Source organism: Amphibalanus amphitrite, unplaced genomic scaffold (assembly GCF_019059575.1).
Source record: "Amphibalanus amphitrite isolate SeventyFive unplaced genomic scaffold, NRLGWU_Aamphi_draft 002078F_arrow, whole genome shotgun sequence".
Lineage (NCBI taxonomy): Eukaryota > Metazoa > Arthropoda > Thecostraca > Balanomorpha > Balanidae > Amphibalanus > Amphibalanus amphitrite.
The window spans coordinates 33,370-59,860 of record NW_024883571.1 but is presented as its reverse complement, the minus strand read 5'-3'; the positions used below and the strand labels follow the sequence as shown (position 1 = coordinate 59,860).

Genomic DNA, 26,491 nt, shown 5'->3' with positions numbered 1-26,491 from the left:
AAGAGTGTTTAATCATAGATCCGCGGCCTGAGGCGGCGGCTGAGCCGTGAATGGGACGAGTTGGTACTGACGCGACACCAAACGTGAAACGGATGACGCCGGCGACGGGCGCTCTGTATAGAGACAGCCGGCGACCGCGCCTTGTTCGCCCTGATGGATGACACCGGACGTGAGGCGGCTCATCATTATTAATCAAACTGAGCTAAACCACACAGCGCAGCTCAAGGTGACCGTGGGCCAAACTTAAGGGATCATTGGATGTCATTTTCTACTGCAGAACAAAGAGACACGTTTTCCCTTGCGAAACTTAGGTATACGTACACTGCACTATTTCGTTAACAAGTCTATTCGACTTTGCGATTTTCCCTTTACACGACCGATCATTTTTTTCTAGAGCATTTTCCTGAATTCAACGAATGACAGCAATCTATTTTACATTTCAGAGTGGCGGACGGGGTGGTTGCCCCTCAGGCCAGCCCAGCCATGCAGTCACGGTGGCTGCGGACGGTGCCTAGCCCGCTGCTGCTGCCGCCGCTGCTGCTGCCGCTGCTGCTGCTGCTGCTGCTGCTGGTCCCGCCGGTCCCCGGTCAGCACTCGGTGCTGCTGGACGGTGACCTGGTGCTCGGCGGCCTGTTCCCCGTGCACGAGAAGGGTGACGGCACGCCGTGCAGCGCCAAACTGTACAACCGCGGCCTGCAGCGGCTCGAGGCCATGCTGTTCGCCGTGGACCGCATCAACAGCGACCGCCGCCTGCTGCCGCACACCACCATCGGCGTCAACATCCTGGACACGTGCAGCACCGACACGTACGCGCTCAACCAGTCGCTGGCCTTCATCAAGGCGCCGCTGGACGTCATGGACACAGTGGCCTTCGAGTGCGCCGACCGGTCCACACCCCGGCCCAAATATCGTTTCAAATCGGTCAGCGGAGTAGTTGGCGGCTCGTATAGCACAATCTCCATCAACGTCGCCAACTTGTTCAGACTCTTCCGCATCCCGCAAATCTCTCCAGCGTCCACTGCACAGGCGTTGAGTGATAAAACTCGTTACGAGTTTTTCGCGAGGACGGTGCCGCCGGACACGTTTCAGGCCACGGCACTAGTGGACATGGTGCAGTTGTTCAACTGGTCCTACGTTAGCACAATCGCTTCTGATGGTTACTACGGACACAGCGGCATGGACGCATTCCACCGCCAGGCTGCAGAACGGAACATCTGTATAGCGGTGGCGGAAAAGGTGCCGCGCGACGCCACTGCAAAAACCTTCGAGAACATCATCATGAACCTGCAGAAGAAGCCGATGGCCCGGGGAGTGATCCTCTTCGTCAGAGCCGAAGATGCAAGGTGAGTTTAGGCCTGCACTTTAGGGAAGCCAAAAGTTCTTTTTCAGCTTGTGAAGTTTTGTTTGGACGTCAGAGAATGACTTCGTATCTCGTACCTTTATTACAGAAGAAATAAGAACGCTTAGTTCCCATTTGTCATGCACCGGGTTTTTGTGGGCTAGAACCACGAACGTGAAACGGAAGTGGTGTGCTTTGCCCGTATGGAACTGACCGAGTTAATTTATTTCGGCATCTGACGACAACGCCAAATAACGTTTCGTATAGGCGGTGCCCCTTTTCTTTATTTAAAGTTCGCATTTCGCAAACAATGCATTTTGGTAGTTTTCCATAGAAATGATTATTGATTATGTAACTCACGTTTAGCGAGCCCTTAGGGTGAGAGCATTCGTGACAGCAAAAACAAAACGGTCCGTCCTACCTTCTGCACCTTTCTATCATCGTTCTAATCGTGGTGCGCCACAGTCGACAGTGCGCTGCAGTTGTCTACACTCCCAATTTCTCAGCCGACGTTTCTATAATGGTTCCGCACGCACCGGCGTCCAACCTGGGGCAGGGAAAACGGGGAGCATGTGAAATCCGAATGGAATTCGGACATCTCGGGATGGCCAGAAATGAAGCTTCTGAATCGCCTGGGCTGAGAAAATTTCGTTGCCGTGTCGGGGCATTTTGTTCCAACTCAGCCTAAAATTTTGACTATTCTGACCTTGCTGAGCTGACAGTTTTATAATGTTTGTGCTCGGTTATTCGGTAATACAGGGTGCACGTACTCTGTCGCCTTATTGTTTCAAATCGCTAAACGATCCTTATAATTTTAAGGAGTGAAAAACTGTTCACACAAAAACGTTGTTCAGTGTTTATTATGTATCCTATTTCAACAATAATATAATGCGCGATATTTTTGCTATGGACACTATTTAAGATTTCAGGCAAGGACCTATGTATGCACCACAGTGGACGCTCATCAGACATTTCACAGCTCACTCTAGATTCAAAAATGGTTCTTATCATAATCGTTCAGGTGGAAATATATAACGTGTTAACGACAAATATCGATAAAAACGTCAACATGAATAGCACCCGTCTGATTCAATGTAAACGCGTAGGAAGCATCGACCATTAGATACTTTTATTTATGCGCATTTATTCACTAAAAGTTTTATTTGATGTTGACTTTTTGAATATTATCTGAAGTATATTCCAATAATTCACTTCAAAATGTGTATACATATTGGCTTCTTCAGCCCCTTTTACAACCGCTGTTTAAACTCGATATCCCTTTATGATATACACCAATATTTTTAACCAAAGTTAAGGCGAAAAAGTTAATAATGGAAGCTAGGAACATAACTCTACTATCAGAATAAAGAACCTCAATCTTGGCGTTGACGTGTTTGAAATGACTTTATTTTAGAGTGCCTTGGAATTATGTATTTATGGCGCCATTATTCAATCTGGCCATTGGATTTCTCCTTGGCGTCGACGTGTCTACATGAGTTATGTGGCTTGAAAAACGGGTGTCTCAGCGAGAGAGTATTCTCCGCTGTTTAAACGCCTTCTAGTTCTATCACATAACGTCGATGCGAGTCCCTCTTCCCAGATTATTTCCAGCAGCGTAGCGAGACGCACGAGGCGGTGTCGGAAACATTTCATGCAATCATCACCTGAATTATCCAAGCGAGTGATTACTGATCAAACGCATCTGAAGTAATCCTAAAATTAACATTTTTAGGCTATGTGACACGTCAAGGTCAGCCAAAGGTCAACGTTCAACATATTTACACATACTTTTAGTTACTCCTGCAGAATTTTACTGTAAGTTCCCCTTATTGGTCACAGAGGTGTGCTGGAGGCGGCGAAGCGCCTGCGGCTGCGCGAGCCGTTCCACTGGATCGCCAGCGACGGCTGGGGCAAACAGGAGAGCCTGGTGCACGGCGTCGAGGAGGTGGCCGAGGGCGCCATCACCGTGGAGCTGACGTCGCGCCGGGTGGCCGCCTTCGACCGCTACATGGCCGAGCTGACGCCCGACACGAACCGGCGCAACCCGTGGTTCCGCGACTACTGGCAGGCGTTCTTCGGCTGCTCGCTGGCGCCGGACGCGGCCGAGGACACCGCCTGCGACCCGGCGCTGCGGCTGCGGACAGAGACCGGCTTCGTCCAGGAGTCCAAGGTGCAGTTTGTCATTGACGCCGTCTACGCGTTCGCGCACGCTCTCGAGGCACTGCAGCTGAATGTCTGCGGCGTCAATCTGGCAGTCTGTCAAGAGATGAGGAAGTATGACGGAGGCGACTTCTACAAAAAGTACATCCTGAACGTGTCGTTCACAGGCAAGTTATTACACCTTTTTGCACTCAAAATAGGCATCTTTTCATTCAATTTCGGCGAATTGCATTCAATTTTAGCGATCTCTCATTTGCTTCGAATAGAGAGATCGCTAAAATTGAATGCAATTCGCCGAAATTGAATGAAAAGATGCCTATTTTGAGTGCAAAAAGGTGTAGTTACGCATAAGAGTTATTACATGATGTATCTACTAGAGTGATTCAACATTGCCACCAAACTAACTGCCGGTATGCTTGGTTATCCATGGTCTTGTGGCAACAAGTTACAGCTAAATAAAACAGTGATAACTAATAGCATTTGACTGCATATGGTACTGATCTTGCATCATACTACGCGTTTATTTTAAACGTTAAGTCCGTCTTTGTGGATACGATGCTTTACATTATATCAATGGTCATCAGTCCTGGCTCTAGGATTTTCGTAGCGCCTTAGCGGTGCAGTTAATTATAAAACAGCAGAAAATTGCAAATCGGCAAAAACATTCAGCTCGTCGAAATTGAGACACAATGCACGCTACTATCCTTTATCCTTTATTGATCGTGACTATCAGAGCGGAGATCGGGCCCGACGAAGGGATCTACGCAAAATATCGATTCACTACCGGCCCTACCACTCGTCAAGTCATAGACACCGTCTTGCGATAGCCTTGTGTGTTTGTCGCTGACCGGAAGCTCATTCCGAGGTTCCGCAGGATTCCGACTATTGTGATGCAGTGGGAAGTGATCACCCATATCCTGTACTAGCAGAGTGACTGAAAACATTTTTACCACACACCCAAGGCGTGCCTGCAGATATATCGTCGGAGAATGGGGAGAAAACGTTGGAGTAGTTTTACGGCAATGGCGTTTTGATTGTCTAATATGCGACCACCTATTCCTTCATCATACGATATTGATGGCTCCTCCATTTCAGACATGGCTGGAAGTAAAGTGATGTTTGATGAGCGGGGAGACGGGATGGCTCGATACACCATCTTCAACTATCAGCGGGACCCAGTCACTGGGCTTCACCAGTATAAGGTAGGGAGGGACTTGTGTCGTCAGTGCTCATGGATTGGTGTGCATTGGTGTATTGTTTCTGGCGCTGAAGTGCGCTCTCTCTTCCTCTCTCTCTCTCTCTCTCTCTCTCTCTCTCTCTCTCTCTCTCTCTCTCTCTCTCTCTCTCTCTCTCTCTCTCTCTCTCTCTCTCTCTCTCTCTCTCTCTCTCTCTCTCTCTCTCTCTCTCTCTCTCTCTCTCTCTCTCTCTCTCTTCCTCCCTCTCTCTCCCTCTCCTCTCTCTCTTCCTCTCCCTCTCCTTCCCTCTCTCTCTCCCTCCCTCCCTCCCTCCTCTCACTCTCTGCTTCTCTGCCTGTCTGTCTGTCTGTCAGTCTCTCTCTCTCTCTCTCTCTCTCTCTCTCTCTCTCTCTCTCTCTCTCTCTCTCTCTCTCTCTCTCTCTCTCTCTCTCTCTCTTTTTCTCTCTCTCTATATCTCTCTACATAGCAGAAGTATGCTCAGCACCGTTTTATTGGAAATAGAACTGTGACCTGCTGCCTATTGCGTCTGAGTGCTGTTTCACCTGACGAACGTTCGTCTCCGTTCCAGGTGATCGGCCAGTGGGAGGGGGAGCTGAACATGAGCGCCGACAGCGTCCGGTGGAACCGCGGCATACACCTGAGAGGACCGACAAGCCCCGCTCCGGACCCCACCTCTGTCGTCACCACTGACCTGACCACTGACCTGACCTCTGACCTGCCGTCCATCACGACCCTAGATCCCGACACCGGTCAGTCTAATCCACCTACTGACCTGACCACTGACCTACCCACCACCCCCACCACCGAACTTACTACTGATCTAACCTTAGACCTCACCCCTAACCAGACCGAAAACATCCCTGCCGACATCCTCTCTAACGTCACCGAATTGCCTTCGGCGACGACCGATCCCAGCACGGATGGCCAATCTGTCTCCATGACGTCAGAAGCTGCTGGTGATGTGACGTCACAGGTCGCGGAGATGGACGGGGACTCGGTTGACCCGGATGACCTGGTCAATAGAGTGCCGCTCTCCGTCTGCTCGCTACCCTGTGAAGTCGGAGAGGTCAAGTACATGCAACAGGTCAGTGAATCATGTTTAGGTCAACTTTGATGACCTTTCTTACCATAAATATTAGAATTCGAAGTAATGGATTATCGTCAGCTTTGAACGTCACCGTGCGCAGTGCGCACCTTGACGGAAGAGCGTGACACCTATGATACTGCTACGTCACCCCACGTCAAATAAGCTACCTTATTATGCTGTCCCGTCACCTGCTACGCTGTATGGCAGCAGCCAGCTTCATCTTTTATGGGACACGTTCCCGTCATGGTATCCTGTCATTTCGCCTGTCAAATCAGGCTGTCCTAACTGGTAGTTTCTTATGTCCCTGTCCGTCCCACCTGACTGTTCCTCACTACTCTACCTCCGCCTGCTGCAGCCTGTTTCTCATGTCTTCTTTCGCTGCAGCCTGTTCCTCGTGTTTTTGTCGACTGCAACTGACACGGGCGTCACTGACCATTTATCCAACAGCGGGAGTATACCGGGAACCCTGTCGGTGCCGATTGCCAGGGACGTTCGGTAGACTTGATCAGAGACGGCAGACTCTCTGATCAGAGCCGACAGACTCTGATCAGAGATGGCCCAGACAGATCTCACTGATCTCATGTCAGATTTCGGATTAACTCATTGCGCGCTGTCGCCGCCCGCAAATGGAAAGAGACATCGTCACGTACCGCTAGCAAATCATTTCCGGGATTCAGACACTTCTCATATAATCTTTAGTCGCAAAAGGACCTTTTCATTTCCAACATACATTTCACATAGGTTAGAGGTGGCCACTGGTCACCTGGCTCTAACCACAAGAAACAAAATCAATACATATAAGCAAGAAGGCAGAATTGCAGTCAGCAGCTTCCGCTTCCGATATCAAATGGACTCGGATTTGATATTCGACTTCAAACGGCTACTCCTTTTAATGCTTACACGACAGAATGATTTTATGCTAGGCAATCAAATGACACAACGAAATCAATGATGCAACGTATCTTTGCTAAATCGCACTTGAAAGGCAAAGAAAAAAAAAGAAAAAATATACACTGTAAACTCATTTCAACAAACGTTTGTTACTTTTACAAGGAAAATTATTTAGCGCAAATCCCCGCACCCTTTGCCATGTCATCGAACGACCCTATTGTTTGTCATGGTAGTTTTTCTTACAACCCACTCACATGTAGTTCGTTAGACTAGCTACCAAAGTTTGCTTTGTCATTGTGTGAACGACTGTTTTCCTAGTTATAATCATGCGGCTACCAGGTAAAGACCTGCGCATGTTTGCATTTAACAGGGCTGAGCCGTGTACTTGTTAAGTCAAATCAATGCAAATCTTAGTTAGCATAGTAATGTCTACGTGCAGCAAACCTGTACTTGTAAGCAATCTACTAGTCTCAGGTTTGTAACATTTTACAAAGACCTCTCTTGTATTCGTCAGTTTTCTCCACAAATCGCAGGTCGCCGCTCTGCAGTCTCATTATTACAGCAAAACAGCATTACTGAAAGTAGGTCATGTATTTAAAATGGTACATACACATTACATACACAATGGTGATAACACTCATGACCCAAGGGGCAAGGGCAATAACGCATGCGAAAAAGCAATGAGCGTCATCACTTACCGAGTACACTGTACCCATTCAAATCTAAGGGGCATTCAAATTCATTAGCCCCTTGGAATTCAGGTGCTTTTTCATTTTTAGAATTCTTGAGTTTCTGCAGTTTGCTGTCTTCAGTGTAGCGACCCTTGCTTGCAAGCTGGAGCTTTCGCTCCTGATGAAAGCCTGAAAGAAAGCATCGCTATATTATAGCAATGCAGAACAATATGGCCTGGAGCAGAACACATTGTGCTTGCTTCCATACATCACGCACTTATTTAGCAAATTTCTCTGATTCAATCTGCATTACTATCAGTTGAAAGACATACATTTCATTAAAAATGACAAAAAACGACCGAACACTGTTATCACCTACCATTTTCACGGAAGTGCGCAGGAGGCCACATCACTGCACGGCGGTTGGCGCGCAACTGAAACTTTCAAAATGAAACGGCCGGAAACGTTTTTGGCGCCACCTATATAACAAGTAAGAGCTTTGTATATGTTACTACTAACACGTCTAACTAGCGTAACTAAGTCCGTGTTGCAAAGGTGTAGCTGATACCTTTGACAAGGACATAGATTACATAAGTATGTATCAGTATTGTTGCAATGGTGTAGCTGGTTCTTTCGACAAGGATATAAATTACAAATCATAAGCAAATATATGTTCCATATTACGAATAAGACCCTGGTAGTTTTCACAATAGCCTCCATAATCCTCGTCAATTTTATGAATGGTCGACTGGGTGCTGGGGCTAATACTAATATTTGCCCTGTTGATTCAACCAACTATGACAAGATATTCGTCGTTCGACATAACCTTTATTAGTATTTTTGACAAACGCTCGTCGTTGTACGACAACCCCTTGTCAAAATGAGTTTACAGTGTACTAATGGGAGGTAAAGCCGCATATTTAAAATCTGAGACGACTTTCATTCCTGCTCCGGTTTGGGAGCCTCCACTGAGGTCGATGTTTTATTGTCATTGAGATGCATATAATTGAGCAGGCTGACACTGGGGTGCAGGCTCCCCTGAGCTCATGGATATTGGCTATGGGCGCTCCTTTTCGGAAGTCGAGATGCAAGCTCCCCTGAGGCCAAGACTAAGGTAGCTGCAGTCGGACTCAGGTGGTCGGTTCGATCATCAACAGATGACCCTGCCGTCGGACGGGCCCTCTGGGATCTGACATTTTCGCTGAACGGACCGCTTCTCTCGGGGAACATCGTAGAAAGGAACGTCTATTTTTAAAACTAGCTACGATCAACATGAGATCAGACTTTATTTTCCTTTGCAGCTATAAACATGACCCCTTCATTGCTACTCATAATTTTGGCTAGTCTAAACAACACACAGCAACAACCATCTGTCTATCCGGAGCTGTCAACAGTCGGCCCGAGCATGGTCACCGGCGCTGCACTGCTATTGTTTACCGTGGCTGGGAGCCCGCCACCGGGCAGAGAGCAGCGGTGATGACCTGCCCTCCCTCCCCCGGGGTGATTATCTGGAGTATCGCCGGCGGCAGCGAAGCACGGCGCTGATTGCCCATTGACGATAAGCTGACACATGTAGCAGCGATAGTACCGGCCTCCGGCTGCCCCTGATGGTCGGGGGTGGCTTAGGGGAAGGAGGCAGCGAGACGGGGTGAAGCAGGAATGCCGAGACAAATAGTCTGGCTGAAAATGTAGCGAGTGTGGGTGACAGACGATAGAGCGTCTGGCTATAGCGATAGCCTTGAAGGAACATAGATAAAGGGGAGCTGGGTTCACAGACGCAGGGACAAGAGAGTGCTTGCAATAAATTTTATTTTTTACGTATTTTAACGGCAACTAAAAAGCAAATCTGAAAATGTAGAGCGGTCCCCCTCCCCCGTTTACCGCCCGTCATGGCATCCTATGTATGTACCTATATACATTTTTTTGTGTGATTTAACCCTCGCCGGACCTATTGGTTTTCTACATACGCGCCGGCCGAGGGGGGGGGGCGGGTACGACCCCCCCCCCCTCGCCGTTTCGCCCCTGGTGGAGCTAGCGCGTCGCGGAAAAAAAAACGAGCGTGTGCGCCGTTACGAGACGCAGAGATTGGTACCCGATTTTAAGGTCCTAGGTCAACCGGTGACCTCTGAGGTCAGGTCAAGTGCCCCAAGGTACGGTTCAGTTTTTGGTGAATAACTTCGCAAAAAACGGCCGCAGAGCCGCGATTTTAGCAGCATCGTGTTCGCCTCGCTCAGGCGCGTCGAATGATATACTTTTTGTCCGGGTCAGGTCAACTTGGGGTGTTGACCTCAGGTCAAGGTCAGGTCAGCACCCCCAGGTCACGAAGTTGGCCGAAAGAGGTCATGTCGCATATCATTCGATTCGGCAGGTCTTCCTGAGTCCATTGGTGGCTTTCCCGACTCGATAGCTCAATTTGATCAAGAGTTATTGACGAAAAACTAATATGACCTTGATGACGTCATAAATGACGTCACGCAAGGTCAACATTGCAAAAGTGACGCATCTAACCTTGCAAAGAGTGCATCAAATCACGATTCTGTGTGCTTGAGATAGTTGGAGATCGTTCCCGGCGCCAGAATAGCAGTTTGAATTTTTCCCCATTGACTTATAATGCTGAGGTCACAAAAATGACCTGACCTCATATGACCCTTAGGAAAAATCCGAGATATACAAGTTGTGAGACTCATAATGGATACTAGATCCTGCAAGTTTCATTTCCCTGTGACATCTCCTCTGGCAGTGAGGGCGTTGCGAAGTTGCGACATCTGAAGACCGTGCAGAGGTTCACTTATGACGTCATAGGTCAGTGACCTGACCTGACCCAAAAATGCGGTTGGTGTCAAAAGATCCGGCTTGAATCAAAGGTCAGGTATGCTAAGTTTCAGCTCTCTATCGCCAACGTGCTCGGAGCTATCGCGAAAAAACCCTATGGGGGGGCGGCACCCGCCCCCCCCCCCCTCGGCCGGCGAGGGTTAAGTGTCCCTTTCCATTGCAGGATGAAGACGTGCTGTTCATTTCCGACCTAGCTACATATGTGACGCTATACCCCGTGGCATGCTTTGCTAATATGTGATCGAGTGCCAGCAGTGTGGTAGGTATTGCCAAACGTCAATATTACGACCTACAAAGGCGACCCATGACATGGTCCGCTAATGCGCGTCCCTGATATGCCCTGCAGGGTGAGGCATGTAAACGTCAATATACAGCCTACATACAAATGCGACCAGCAATATGCCCCGCTAATACGCACCCATGGTGTTCCCTGCAGGGCGATATGTGCTGTTGGATGTGTATTTTCCAGCTAATACGCACCCCTGGTGTACCCCTGCAGGGCGACACGTGCTGCTGGACGTATATGTCCCGCTAATACGCACCCCTGGTGTACCCCTGCAGGGCGATACGTGCTGCTGGATGTGTGACAAGTGCGAGCCGTTCGAGTTCATGAAGGACGAACACACGTGCGAGGACTGTGGTCACGGCCGGTGGCCCTACCCCGACAAGCTCTCCTGCTACGACCTCGAGGTGCAGTACATGAAGTGGAGCTCGCCGCTGGCCATCGGGCCCATCGCCATCGCAGTCATCGGTACGTAAAACCTTGCTTCACGTATATTTGCTGACATCGCACCCTAGAATCTTCGGACCAGCAGTTCTTTACGCGCTAGTCGTTAACAACTAGACTCTTACGGCTAGCGACAACAGTTAAGGTAATTGCACTCGGTGGACTGAAAGCCCTTCCAAGCCAAAGGGTATAATGTGTCTTTGTGGTGATTGACTTGCTTTCATTACAGGCATCCTGCTGACGCTGCTGGTGATAGCACTGTTCCTGCGGCACGACGATACACCGATCGTGAAGGCGTCTGGCCGCGAGCTGAGCTACATGCTGCTGGCCGGCATCCTCATCTGCTACCTCAACACGTTCCTGCTGCTCACCAAGCCCAGTCCCGCCGCCTGCGCCCTGCAGCGCGTCGGCGTCGGGCTTGGCTTCGCCTTCATCTACAGCGCCCTCTTCACCAAGACCAACCGGATCTCGCGCATCTTCGACTCGGCGTCGCGCTCTGCCAAGCGTCCGAGCTTCATCAGCCCCAAGTCCCAGATCGTGATCACGACGCTGCTCATCTCCGTGCAGCTGCTGGCCACGGCCGTGTGGCTGCTGGTCGAGCTGCCCGGCGTGCGCTACGACTACCCGGACCGCGGCCAGGTCATCCTCAAGTGCCGCATCAAGGACTCGTCGTTCCTGGTGTCGCTCGTCTACAACATGGTGCTGATCGTCGTGTGCACCGTGTACGCCGTCAAGGCGCGCAAGGTGCCCGAGAACTTCAACGAGACCAAGTTCATCGCCTTCACCATGTACACGACGTGCATCATCTGGCTGGCGTTCGTGCCCATCTACTTCGGCACGGGGAACTCGTTCGAGGTGAGTCGCCAGCCTCAGATGTTACGGTTCGACATTCGTGGAAAGGATATGGAGAGGAAAATACATCTGTTCTCTGCATGTATAAATTATTATGATTTCGAAATGTGCCGTAAAACATGACCTTGACAGCGGCACAGTACGGCATCGTGTGAGCACCACCCTTTGGTGGTAGTGCACACATAATATCAATAAGGCACAATCGCGTGTCAGCCACTCTGCGTGACCGCAGCGTCCAGTACAGTAGTTGATCGTCACGTAAATAATAGACTCGGTAATCATATATTCACCTCCAGTGACGCAATGACCAGCTCGTGCTGGTGCTCAGTGCCGTTGGCTGCCAGCGGCACAGGATATGCACTGTGCAGTTAACAACGGTTGTCTTTTCTAGACAAATTTGTCAAAGTGTCTGCGGCCTTGTCCAAATGAAGTTCTTTATTTTTCTTCCTCCTCTGCACTGATTATTCTCTCTTTATCTTCGTCCGTAAGCCCTCTCCTTCTGTCATGATCCTGCTCCTGCTCCTTATCTTCCCCCTTTTCCTCCTCTAGCTTCTCTTCCTCCCCAGCCTCACTCCTTCACTCACCTTTCTCTTCTTCTTCCTTCTGTTCCTTATTTGCCTCCTGCTTATCCCTCTCCTTATCCCTTGCTTTCACTCTCTCCTCCTCTGTCTCTCGGCCTCGCCCGACCGTTCTGCGATGATCGTCCAGCTTGGCTCAGCAGAATCCTTTCAGAGGCTGGAGAGGCGGACCGCCCTGTATCAATAGACTCGTGGCCGGCGTGCCGTGTCCCCGGGCACAGCGGTCCTGTCGGCCGATCTCCTCGGCGGTGTGATCCACCAGCGTGGTCGCCTGCGAGGTCCGTCACTCGTCAGATTCGATATCGACGTGGTTCAGATTGCGTCTAGGTCGTACACTCTGATCACCTACACGGGCTACAATCAGAAGTGCAACCGAGCCAGAGACAGATGATGAGCTGGACAATGCTAAAGAATAGGATGTTAACAGTTTTCTATTGCTTTGATGGTTATGGGCTCACACAGTGTTTACTCAGAAATGCTTCCACTCAATTTCGAATTTTGATTCAATGTAGCGCTATAGCCGTCGTAAATATGGCACAGAACAACTTGGTAAACACGTTCGAAAGCGCAGTGGAGTCAGACATTACTACTGATTGATAGTGTCGTGCAACGTTCAATGCCAGTCGGCCTATGGCGAAGATTGCTCAAAAGGCTTTCGATAACGCGGCTATGTGTCTCCGTACTAGCAAAACAACGGTACTTGTCTCAATGCAGTGCCCAAGGCGTTCGTCAGTTGGGATCAATGCTATATCTAAACCGCTGGGATGTATCCTGAAACTGCTTGTAATCCTGATCGCACGAAATGAGCATGACGTGCAGCTTGTTTTTTGTCGAGGACTTGATGCTGTAACGAAATTCGTTCCTACCCCGTCCTCCACCTTCCTCTGTACCTACTTACTGCCCAGCCCCCTCGCCCACTTACAATACCCTTATATGGTCCTCACTCCTCACCTGCGACGCCTGTCCTTGCCCGCTTCTGATTGGTGCTATGATATGACGTACATCTATATGTATGACGTGTGTGTATGACGTTTGAATATAGCGGCCGACGCCGAACGCCGAGCAGTAGCTGTGAAAGGATGATTCGAAAGCCAACCGCCGTAGCGGCCTGACGTATCGTTATTCAAAGTCTCGGCCTACTGTTTATTACTTTTGGATTCTGTCGTCAAATTTGCAATACATACTTGAAGAAAAGAAAAACCGTGTTGGTTATACGGCTGAAACAAGAGGTCCCCAAAACAGACTATCACAGAAGAAGAAATTGTTTATTTACTTTTTACATTTGTTACAAATGGTGCCGTGACCCGGATCAAATAAAAAACTCAAGAATTGAAATTGGTTCCGCAAGAAATTGCTCTACAAGTCTACGAACAGTAAGCTGTCACTCTTTCCTCTCTTTTCCCTGAACGTCTTCGCCCACATTTTCACTTTCGATTGTTCAACTGTTATTGTGCCTGTGTACATTTGTGTAATTTTTGCATTGTGTGACTGTTATCTCCGCATTTCGTGTGTCAACTGAATTGTTTATTTGTCAACGCTCCATAAACACCACTTGTTTGTATTCGATGATTGATTTATACTTACTAGAGTTTTCAAAATGTCTGAGGCAGTCATCACCAAAGCGCTCCAAAACATTTGTCAGGAACTCCGTATTCAGGGTCTAACTCAGCACATCCGAACATTCTCCGGGGAGGGTTCCGCCAAATTCGCCCAATGGTTAAACGACATGGATCAGATATCTATTACCTGCGATTCAGAGCGTATGTGTGTTTGTTTTGTTTGTTTTGTTTTGTTGGGTTAGGCCCTTTCGGTCGACAAGACCATTGCAGAGCCGGAAGGATGATAGGAATTAGGGGGAGACATTGGTCTGGGCAGGCACCCTAGAGAGTCGCCGGGGCTGAGCCCGTCCAAATGGACAGGCCGACCAGCCCCCCAAGCACTCTCTGCACCCGGCTACGGGGTGCAGCTCCCTCGGGAGCAGCGGTGCCGCTCCAAGGGAGCAGCCCGCATGAGATAAAGTTGCCTGTCCAGCCCGGAAGGGGGTTGCGGCGTGGAGGAGAAGGATTTCTGTATCCTGAGGATAGAAGCACGGATAGGTGTATGTGTGTTTTGGCGACCATCACTTTAAACGGATCCGCTGGTGCGTACGCTTCACGCATGCTAAAAGAAAACCCCCAAATCACGTGGTCGGAACTCCGACGCAAACTAAAGGAAAGGTATAGCGAAATGACTGATCCGTACCTGGCTTCGGAAAAATGCAGACGTCTAAAACAGAACCGTGGTGAGTCGGTACAAAATTTTGCTGAAAAGCTGCGGACAATGGCGTCGGAGGCATTCGACAATCTCTCTGCCCCTGAGGCGCAACGCTTCCTAGTAGAAGTGTTCCAAAAAGGCGTGAGCGACGACAGCTTGGCGCGAAACTTGATCAGGAAAAGATTCACTAACCTCGATGACGCCCTCGCTTTCGCTGAAAGTGAGCAGCAGGCCGACAGGACTTTCCAAGTCTGCCGCCATCACTCCCCTCCTCAGTCCGACGTCGAACCCATGGACTGCAGCGGTATTCAGTCCGCTACAGACTCTGAACTTCGGACCACTATTCAGAATCTAACCTCCCAAGTGCAGCGAATGTCTCGCGACATCCAAAAACTGAAACCGCAAAAACGTGCTCAGACCGCCCCACCGCAGGTGCGTTTCAACGTACCTCCGACTACTCCCCCACAGACTTACTTCAACGTTCCCCCGACAGCTCCCCCGCAAGTCCGCTTTGATGTTCCACCCCCGCTGATGTCGTACTATGGCAACGTACAAACTCCCCCTCAAGCCCCTCAGACTCCCAGACCGAACTACCAGTGGACTGAAGATGGATCCCCCATCTGTATCGCTTGTGGCACACCTGGACATGTACGCCGTACGTGCCGACGCAACTCAACCCGTCCTCCTCCCCAAAGTACCCAGGGAAACGCGAACGCGCGTCTCGAAAAATAGCGACCAGAAACGCGCCAAAGAAAGACGGTCCGAAACGGAAAGTTTCTACAAAGAAACCTGGACCGCAAGCAGCACAAATTAAAATTAAACCTGATACGCCGATGTGCTATGTATCTCTGAGCGACCAAAAAGCCTATTCGTTAGTAGATTCAGGAGCGGACATATCCCTTATTTCACGTGAAGCTTTTGATAAAATTCAGTGCAGGAAAATCAAGGGTTTTTTCTACGAGGAACTGCGTTCCTATTCGTTCTATCTCTGGCCATAGACTCACAAACTTCGGAACGGCCGTACTACAAGTCAAAATTGCAGGATTTAATCAACCGTTCAAATTCCAAATCGTAGAAGGTCTGAAAAACGACTGTATCCTAGGCAACGACTTTCTCTCCGCATTCGGTGTTCAATTGGATTTTGGACAAAAGACGATGAACCTCAACGGTAACGTCATCCCTCTGCGACCGCAACGTCTGACTTGCCAAACGACGACATCTTTGGTTCGAGTGCCTCACAAAGTTACAATTCCTGCTCAGTCGTATATAGAGATTCCCGCGTTAGTCAACCGTGTTCAATTGCTAGATCAAGATTGCATAGTACAACCTTTGAGCAATGCACCCGTTCTAGGAGAAGAACCTGGTTTGTGTTTGGTTGAAAGTGTAGGTCACGTAGACAAAAACAAGCGTATTACAGTCGTGATAGTGAACGCCACTGGTAGGGATTACGTTTTGCCTTCTCGATCAGTCATTGGCATTGCGGAAGTTTTAGAAGACCCGGAAGGATGCATACTTACAGCTAGTGAGGAAGGTGACCAGTGTAGTGAACCGTCAGATGACGTCCCCGAAAGTCAAAAAGCGCGATTGTCACATGTGTCCGAAGGTCAACGTAAAAAGATACAAGACTTCTTGGCCCAAAATGAGGATTTGTTTGCAAAAAGTGATTTGGATTTAGGTTGTACTGATTTAGTGAAAGCAACAATTGAAACTGGTGATCATCCACCAATTAAACAACGACCTTACCGGTTGCCTTTCAGTCAGAGAAAACTTGTAGAAGAGCATATACAAAAATTGTTGCAGGCTGGCATCATTTCCCCTAGTCGTAGTCCCTGGTCTAGTCCGATTGTGATTGTAGACAAGAAGGACGGACAAAAACGGTTTTGTGTTGATTTGCGTGCTTTGAACAAAATCGTTGTCAAAAATAGTTACCCTCTTCCGCGCATTGACGACATTTTGGCTTCGCTTGAAGGTGCGAAATATTTCACTTCTTTGGATCTCCGCAGTGGGTACTGGCAGATAGCCATGGATCCCGAGTCAAAGGCCAAAACGGCATTCACTTGTTTCATGGGTCAATACGAGTTTGAAAAGTTATGTTTTGGGTATGTCAATGCACCCAGTCTATTTTCAGAGCTCATGAATAAAGTACTGTGGGGTATTCAACACAAATTTACTATTGCGTATTTGGATGATATTTTGATTTATTCAAAAACCTTTGAGGAACATTTAGAACATATAGATGCAGTCTTTTCACGTTTGAGAGACGCTGGCTTGAAATTAAAGATGTCAAAATGTGAGTTTTTGAAACACGAAGTGAAATACCTAGGTCATGTAGTTACTCCGTCTGGTATCAAGCCGGATCCCGAGAAAATAAGTGCAATACAAAATCTCCGTCCTCCGACAAATGTCAAAGGCGTCAGATCATTCCTTGGTATGTGTGGATTCTACAGGCGATTCGTTCCAAATTTTGCAAGGATAGCCAAACCATTGACAGAGCTAACAAAGAAAAATCGTCGTTTTTATTGGGATGATGCATGTCAGTCTTCGTTTGAAACTCTTCGTTCAGCTTTAACAGTTGCACCAATTTTGGCATATCCGAACGTAGATAAGCCGTACAAGTTATATACTGACGCGTCACAAAACGCCATAGGTGCTGCGCTAGTCCAAGAGACTGAATTGGGTGAAAGAGTCATCCAATATTTGTCGCATCAGCTCAACGAAACCCAGCAACGCTGGCCTACTATCGAGCGAGAAGCTTATGCAATTGTATATAGTGTACAAAAGTTCCGTCCCTATTTACTCGGTTGTAAAGTTACGATTATGACGGACCACCAGCCCCTCAAGCACCTGTTCACCAGTGAAATGAAGAATGCTAGGATTCAACGTTGGGCGATTATATTAGATGAGTACGGATGTGATATTCAGTATATTAGCGGACGTCAGAATGTAGTTGCAGACGCATTGTCGCGACTGGACACCTCAGGAGAGGATTGTCACACGGATATCCCAGGAAATGGATTAATGACTAGTGAGTCATTACCGTGCCATGTCGACGAATGCGTAGCCACATTCGGTGTAAATAATGAATCTTCGTGCAGTGTGAATGTGATTGATTCCGATAGAGCGCCTGACGTTCAAAAAGAGACTGAAGTGAAAAGAAGTGAGTTACCTGAGGCTCCTTCCAAGGAAAAATTCAAAGAGTTTTTGCAAGGACATCCCGACCTTGGTTTACAGATCCAACAATTGATCAAAGTATTACAGGACCCAAATCATTCGAACCATGCTGTAGTGTCTCGTTATTATATTTTGGAAGACGGTCTACTATATCGAGTTTCTGATCCGTCCAAATACCCCTCATTTCCAGGTTTGCAGTTAGTTATTCCCAAGCCCCTACAGAAACTGATCATCGAAGAAATTCATTCAGGCTATTTCGGTGGACACTTAGGTATAGATAAAACGTACGACAAGATCCGTTCACGTTATTTTTGGTCCGGTTTATATCGAGACGTTGTTCAGTATTTAAAAACATGTGTCGCCTGTAATATGAGGAAACTCAGACGCGAGCGACCCCCTCTGCAAGATATGCCAATCCCCAAGTTTCCTTTCGAGCAGATCGCAGTAGATACGTCCGGTCCGTACCCTGAAAGTTTCCAAGGAAACCGGTACATTATTACTGTCATCGATTTATTTTCTGGATGGCCAGAGTCGTTCGCTACCTCATCAAAAAGTGCAGAAACGGTTGCCCAAATTTTATTAGAACATATCATCCCTCGCCATGCTTGTCCTAGGATTATGATTTCAGACAATGGTACAGAGTTTTGTAACGCCGTCATAGACCAAATTACAACTTTTAGCAACATTAAACATATCCGAACTTCCGTTTACCACCCGCAATCGAACGGCAAATGCGAAAGATATAATCGAGTTCAGAACGACATGTTAGCAAAGTTAGTGAGTAAATCTCAACGTGACTGGGACACAAAGCTTCCTTCAATCTTGTCTGCTTATCGCACCGCGAAAAACGAGACTACCAAGTATTCCCCTTTCTTCCTTCTTTACGGTCGTGACCCTGTTCTACCACTCGATAGCATTTTATCTCCAAAATATCGTTACCAAGGTGAGGATTACGTACCTACCATGCTCGAAAACATGCATTCTGCCTACAGTCATGTGCGTCACAACCTAGTACAAAGTCATGAGAGAAACAAATTTTATTACGATCGTACCGCTAAACCAACGAAAATCAAAGTCGGTGATATGGTTTATTTCAGAAACCCTACAGAGGCGACTCAAAATGCTTCCAAACTGTCGTGCCATTGGAAACCTTTTTACCGCGTTATCAAAGCCATCAACGACGTAACGTTTGTCATTAAGAACCAGCTGTCTGGCGATGTCAAAGTAGTGAACGTTCATAATTTGAGATTCGCTGATCCAGATACCCTTTGGGAAAACGTGACAGAAGAACCACATCATATCAACAGCAAGTACGAAAGTAAACAGAAGTCGTTTATCCCGGTTCCACTTCGTGTGCAGCCTCCACGTCAATCAAAGTTCTCATTCGCTGATACAGAAATGCATAATACTGAAACAGTCACAGATCGGTCTATTCGTGATTCAACCCCCAGTTCGATATCAACCCCTGTTGAAACTTACGCTCCAGCGAAACCGTCGCCGAGTGAACAAAATTACCCACCTTTACCTGAAGATTCTGATTCCGATGCAGATCTTGACGTGCCGTTATCCGAAATGCGAAAACGATGGAGAGAAGAAAAATCGAAAGACAATAGTTCTGACGACGAGAATATTCCTTTGTCCCAATTAGCAAAGCGCCTGAGAACGGAAAAGTTATCTGATCCATTCGAAATTGAACCTACCCCTATGAAAAGACCACTCACCCGTACAAACTCAGAGTCGAACGACATGGATGCAGAAGCGCGTAGTCCTCCTTCAAAATTACAATGTGCCGACCAAGACCACGAATCAGATTCAGACGAATTGGACGCCGATGGTGTACATATTGAAAAGGAGCAAATGTGTACTAACCCACGTGTGAAAGAAGCCCTGTTAGTTAAGATGCTGAAAACGCATGAGAAGTTGATGACCGACATGTTCAAACAATTAGAAAAAATGTAAAAAGGTTCCCCGGCCCACTGAGTTATTACAGGTCGGATGACAGCCGAATGTCTACAGTATTTTGTGGAACCCAGCTAGTACGATGAAGGCTGAACGGCTGTATGGTGTTATAGTGTTTATATAGAATATGGATCCCGGTTTGTATGCCGAAGACAACGTAATCGCGGTACCACGTTGTATTGTGTTGAATGATATACCGACTCTGGCTAGTATGCCACAGCCATTTATGTGTTGTTCATTTTATGTTCGGTCAGTGAACCGTTCAATTGTTCGTGTACTAACCTCATGTTTGCGAAATGTTGATAGTTGTTTGTGTGTGTTCCAGAGATGTGGGCAAGACCGTTCTTCCTGACATTCCTGTTCTATCTGACATCTCCGACAACGGCCAACGTTCTCTTCCTGCCCCGAGGCCATCTCTACGCTTCATACGACCACTGGACTCTTCACATCCCCATCGAAACCAGGACATCATGGACGTTTGTATTGAAGCTGGAGCATCATGTGAAGCTCTTCAAAAGTAAAGTCAGTAGTATATTTGCAGAGCACCGCCAACAATTGCGAAGTGACCAGGCAATTCAGCTTTTTGCTAAGTTTAACCAGAGCGTAAAAGTTATTGACATTGTACTAGATACTTGGTCAAATGCGGTACTTGTTGATCTTTCGGAAACTAATGTTTCACTCCCCGAAGCCGTAAACTTCATTCCCCCACTTCAGGACAAAAGTGTCCATTTGTCTAACTTGAAGAAACATATTCAACAGATTCGAGTACGCAATGCTCAGCATAATAAAACTGTCGTTATCCCCGCCATCTCGGTCACAACGTGTATTGTGGTTGCGTTAGTGCTATTAACTGTTCTATACGTCCGATGTCATGTGTTTAAACCCATTGTGATCCGACCTTAGAAAGTATCCGCTCAAAATCCTGCCCCTGACAGCGTTATTGTTGAAGAAACGTCAAGTGTAGCTCCAAATATCAAGCCCCGGGAAAAACTCACGGACCCAAGTCCCTCGTGCTTACAATGGTTAAAACCGTCTCCGACCCTCGCTTCTCAGAAATCCGCAGATGCCTGATGCAAATATTTTCCAGAGGAGTTCTTTCTCCGCAGCAGAGGTACCAGTAGCGGTGCTCCCACACTCGGTCGAGCCGCCGCCGGTGCTAGTCAGCGCCACTGAGATCGGGCCGCCCCGCATCGGACACCCCACGTCCGGGCGCCCCGATAAAACTACGCTGACGCGTGGTCTGGTCAGCCCGACACCAGACGGACGACCCACAACAAGACGCGAGACGTGAGAACGTCAATGTGTCAACATCTGACACATCATCTGGCGACAGCGTGTCGACACCTGACACACGATCTGGTGTCAATGGACAATGGACTGACAAACACGTGTCAGACAGCAGCGTCAAAGGTGACCTAAACCCTCTGAACTCTCTGAACTCCCTGAACTGATGTGCCCGCAGCGGAATCTTACCAGTGATTGCGAAGCGAGAACCGAATCGATGAGCACGAGTGGGACAGTAGACTATGTTTCGTAAGCGGACAGTGAAGAAGACTCTATAGACTTATAGCTACGAGGACTACAACGATCGAGAAAAAAGAACGGGGAATTGTGTGTTGAGGTGCTGTGTATATGGTTGTGTTAGGTGTTGTTTGTGTTGTGTCGTGTGTTGTGTACGTTATATCATGCATCATATTAGGAGTATCCCAAGCCGAAAATTTTGGTCAAAATTTCAGCTTTAAGGACCTCGCGTTGTGTTGTAACGAAATTCGTTCCTACCCCGTCCTCCACCTCCCTCTGTACCTACTTACTGCCCAGCCCCCTCGCCCACTTACAATACCCTTATATGGTCCTCACTCCTCACCTGCGACGCCTGTCCTTGCCCGCTTCTGATTGGTGCTATGATATGACGTACATCTATATGTATGACGTGTGTGTATGACGTTTGAATATAGCGGCCGACGCCGAACGCCGAGCAGTAGCTGTGAAAGGATGATTCGAAAGCCAACCGCCGTAGCGGCCTGACGTATCGTTATTCAAAGTCTCGGCCGACTGTTTATTACTTTTGGATTCTGTCGTCAAATTTGCAATACATACTTGAAGAAAAGAAAAACCGTGTTGGTTATACGGCTGAAACAAGAGGTCCCCAAAACAGACTATCACAGAAGAAGAAATTGTTTATTTACTTTTTACATTTGTTACAGATGCTATGGATAACTGATGACCCAAAGTATCGAAGTTTACAGCCATCGTTGCGTGTTTCAGGTTCAGATCACCACGCTGTGCGTGGCCATCAGTCTGTCGGCCTCGGTGGCGCTTATCTGCCTGTACGCGCCCAAGGTCTACATCATCGTCTTCCACCCGGAGAAGAACGTGCGGAAGCTGACGATGAACAGCGCTACCTATCGAAGAGTGCCGTCAAGTTCGGCGGCACCATCTCTCAACCACAGTAAGTTGAAGGATGACCAACTGTTGAAGACTATTGAGTCAGATTCGAGAATTCAGTAGCTCTAAGCTCTTAGTTCTAAGCTTGGTGGAAGGCCTTGATAAATCGCTTATATTCCATTCAAGAAATTCACCCACCTCTCATTAATTTTATTTAACATGATTTTTGAATTACTTCGTTTAATATTTTTACGAATTTAAACTAATGACATCATTCATCTTCCAGCATATCCTAGCAATACGTTTACAGTGAATCGGGCAATCATCCCTCCGATAAAATGTGTCCACAAATTCATTTCAGCAGCCAATTTACAGATGAATACAATCTCTAAAAGTGTTATTGAGCCCCATCTCCTTTCCGGGCGGTCTTTATAGCCGACCATTTATCGTTTTGGTGAGTCCGAAGAAAACAATGTCGTCTCGGCGGACGCATCGATTTGGGCTGGCCGTTCGACAGAGGGCCTCCTCCTCCCGGTGTGAGGAGAGGAGATGCTCTCTCCCACTCTCTTCTCGGCGACGGTTGTGTCTATGTCGGTGACAGGGGCGGCTTGGCTGAATGGTCATTGCTAGAGCAGGCCGCGGACGTATTCATTATGAGCCGTGCCGAGGCGGCCGTCCCGCCCAATGCCGCTTCCCAGGGAGAACGGGGCCGTTCGAATGGCCGGGGGCCATACGGGCACCGCCCGAGAGAAGGCTCAGAAAGCTGGGAGCTAAGAGACTGAGCGTGCGCTAGCAGTGCTGGTAGGAGGAAAAAGGCATTGAAAAATGGGAATGTTGGATAGAATGCGGTCAGTGTGATTTATGAGTACCTAGCTTTGTTCCCAAATTCACTGACATAAGTCATAATGTTAAAAAGTAGCTTACATACTTTGCGTGGTTCTTCTTTTCTGTTAGTTTAACCCTCGCCCGCACATGCCATTTTCCCATCCTAGAACGCACATGGGGGGGGGGGGTGGTTGCCACCCCCCCGCGCCATTTCGTTCCTGTTGGAGATAGAACTTAGCAGTAAAAACCAAAAAGATTCTTTGGGAAGAGACGAATCCAATGATACCCAGTTTTACCTTCTCAGGTCAGTCATTGACCTTCCAGGTCAGGTCAAACTAAAAAATGTTGCTGTTTTGGGTCACCGTTGGATATCATGTGCGCTGCTTATCAAATACCGATGACGATGCTGTTTTCTGGTGCCAAGCCAGCTAGAACCTCTTTGTCACACTATCCGACCAGAATTTTGCTGCTGAGGTCATTTCAGGTCAAGTTAGGGTAGGTCAATTATATGTGTTTGTATGTCTGTGTGTGTCTGTGTGTATACTGATGTGTGCACCGATTGTTTTTGGGTCCATATCACATGAAATCATGATCTGAGAAGCTTTTACCAAAAATGCAGTCAAAAAACTTCACAAAAAGTAAATTCAGCTTGCCTAAAACGCAATTATCTTAGATGACCTAGGTTGACCTTGACCCTGACTTTGACCCCTGTACATCGTGGAACAACATGTTCCATGATAGGTGGGAGGTAAGACTGGCAAAAAAGGCCGAAATCAGGGTGTCAAAAGCTCACAAGGCCCATGGCAAACGCAAGATGTTGAGAATTGGCCATTTGGGTCATGACATGACCTGAAAAACAAGGTCATATCTCCGAAACCAAAAATCACAGAAACTTGTAATTTTCAGTGGACATCAAGAAAGGATAGACGAGCAGCTATACGAAAAATCAGCCTTCTAGCTCTAAAAATGTTGAGTGCAGAGCAGAAAGACTGCCTGGGGGGGTGGCAACCACCCCCCCCCCATGTGCGGGCGAGGGTTAACCCTATTAGTGGCAGGCTCCTGGCTACCCCTATTAGTGGCAGGGGGGGGGCTGTTTACGACCCCCCCTGATATCTCGAGATCTAACGGGCTGATTTTCAAAATTCAAACGGCATTCGATTTCGCTCAACGTGATCTACATTTCTAAAAAATAAAAATTAAAAAATGTCAATAGGGGGTAGAGGGGGGTAAAAACGGGCAAATTGCAGATACATTTTACTGTTTATCACGGCCAGGTTTCTGAACCAATCTTAACGCAACTTTTGCCGATCGATAGAGAATGAACCAGGAATTCACATGGATCCTAAAAATATGCATTTTCAAAAATCATAGGCGGATACAGATCATTGAGATTGGGGGTACATAAAAAGTAAAGTAAATAAGGTTTTTGTTGGTACTGTTTCTAAAAAGGGTGGCAATGGTTGTGTTATGTTACAATTTTCTTATGAGAGAACGACTGCAATTGTATTGGTCATGCATAGGCGGTGTCAGGGCACCTATGTTGGGAGGTAAAACATAACCCCCCTTTTTGGACGCCTGGATCCGCCTTTTATAGCAAAAACGTGTCAAAAGAGGATGCACAATAACTTTGTATATGTTATCACATGATACCTTTCATTCACTGTTCGTAAAACTGGTGCATACAGTTCTAATACATCAGCATCGTGATCTTCGCCCAAATGACTCGCTTCACGAATAGGACCCCCCAATTCCCAGTGCTCTGGAGCCGCCCCTGGTAAAGTTATGAACTTGAAATTTTCAGGGAATGTGCCCAATTTAGTTTTAGGAAAAGTCAGAAAATTTCAGCATCGTAGCTTCAGCGGTTTCGGAGATATTCCCGAAAAACCTGAGGGGTGGATGAAAACAACCCCCCCCCCCTGCCACTAATAGGGTTAAAATGTATTATTGAAAACTTGCATGTTTCGTCTGTTGCAGCTTCGGCCACGACCGAGGTGAAGCTGTTGGCGTCCTCGGGGGCCGGCTCCCAGGCCACGGCCACCTCTGTGGTTCCCCAGGAGGACGGCGACCACCGACAGCGGCCCAACAACACGGCGCCCTTATGAGAGCAGGCCTCTGGCGCGGCCGGCCGTGCGCCGCCGCCGGCGCCGGCCGTGCACGTGGTGGAGAACCCGCTGCCGGCCGAGGAGCCGGCGCTGCGGCGCTGGGTGTCGGCCACCGGCCGCAGGGGCGCCGCCGACTCGGACGGACCGCCCAGCTACGCCTCGGTGGTGGGGCCGGCGCGCGGCACGCCCGACTGGACGCCGGAGGCGGCTGCCGACTGGCCCGACGAGGACGACTCGACGAGGGCGCACTGTGGCGACTCGCCGCTCTCCAACGGCGTCGAGCCGGCGCTGCTGCCGGCCGCCGACATTTACACAGATGCCAAGGAGTTGGCCATCTAGGTCGAACTTTGACTGCTAATTCGCAGCAGGAACGATGCAGGGGAATTCGGCATAGGAAGCGTCCTTCGTATGAAACTTTGTGACTTTGTTCAGGTTTCAGAGAATGCAACTGGAGTGCTATGGGGACTGGAAACGAGTGCTATTGGCATGTCAAAGCGTGCGCACAAGTGCAATGTCTGTGGAAATGTGCTGGCTGAGGTTCGGTGTCGATAAGTGGTTCTGCCGAACTAAAGACGGGTGTGCTCTGCTCTGGGAATGAGTCCTATTTTACCGCTTTTTTCCTTGACAGTATCGAGGTTATTAATGATAGACGTCGCATGGGTGAGCCGATAGTGTAAAGAGGCTAGGCGTGAACGTAAACAGTTAAATATTATCCTTGCATCATGTTATTTGCCAACACGGCTCCAGAATGTCTTCATCTCATGCTGTATGCATCGACTCCATTCATTGTACATAGTTTTGTTAAACATACCTAGGTACAGATAGTGAAACATGCGACCGATCTGCTTAGCTTACCCGGGTCAAAATGGCAGTCAACGTGCATTCTCACCTATCAATCCATCGCCTGTTTGAAAAAAAAAAATGATTGGCAGAAGCGCACAAAAGTACATCTTCAACGTATAAAAAAGACTGGAGCCTAAAATCACAAGAACAGCGTAACAGCCGATCATAGAAGAGCATCACAGGCATGTACTTTATGACACATTGGCCCTATTTTTTACGCTGTGTAGGTGTACGAATCTATATGTTTGTCCAGTCTCTGTGAACTACGCAGGTCTTTTATTGACGCCCATACGACTCAGTGAACGAATATTGGAGTGCATCCCTTTCAACGCAATAGGCTCTTAGTATTCATGTGCACTATAATTTGTATGCTTTGCCCTGTGAAGGTGCGTGTGTCTGTGATAACTTTAAGTAACTCGTGAGACATTGCTCTCAAGAAGTCAGTTTTTCAAGGGAGCTTATATTTAAATCTATCATAGTTCTTATTGTCCTCTACGGCAATAGCGTTTCGGAAGTGTTGTTCTGTGTTTACATGTGTGCAGGTAGATGTGACGTTGCTTTCTTGGGTAATAACAATCCTACGATCTCTACCAATACACCGCTCCGTTTTTATTGTAAAA

The 26,491-nt window shown here is 47.9% G+C and overlaps 1 protein-coding gene and 1 long non-coding RNA gene across 2 annotated transcripts; both read left to right on the top strand.

Annotated features, from left to right (window-relative positions):
• Positions 1-157: 157 nt before the first annotated feature.
• LOC122376275 (metabotropic glutamate receptor-like) lies at positions 158-26,491 on the top strand. The gene is made up of 10 exons (XM_043356073.1): positions 158-169; positions 592-1,343; positions 3,179-3,666; positions 4,595-4,701; positions 5,264-5,326; positions 5,699-5,779; positions 10,738-10,927; positions 11,133-11,758; positions 21,982-22,165; positions 24,901-26,491. Exons 1-10 carry the CDS (start codon positions 158-160, stop codon positions 25,026-25,028), a joined length of 2,631 nt encoding a protein of 876 aa, XP_043212008.1. The 3' UTR covers positions 25,029-26,491.
• LOC122376273 lies at positions 13,220-21,829 on the top strand. The gene is made up of 2 exons (XR_006255580.1): positions 13,220-13,706; positions 20,042-21,829. It is a non-coding gene; the product is annotated as an uncharacterized LOC122376273 (long non-coding RNA).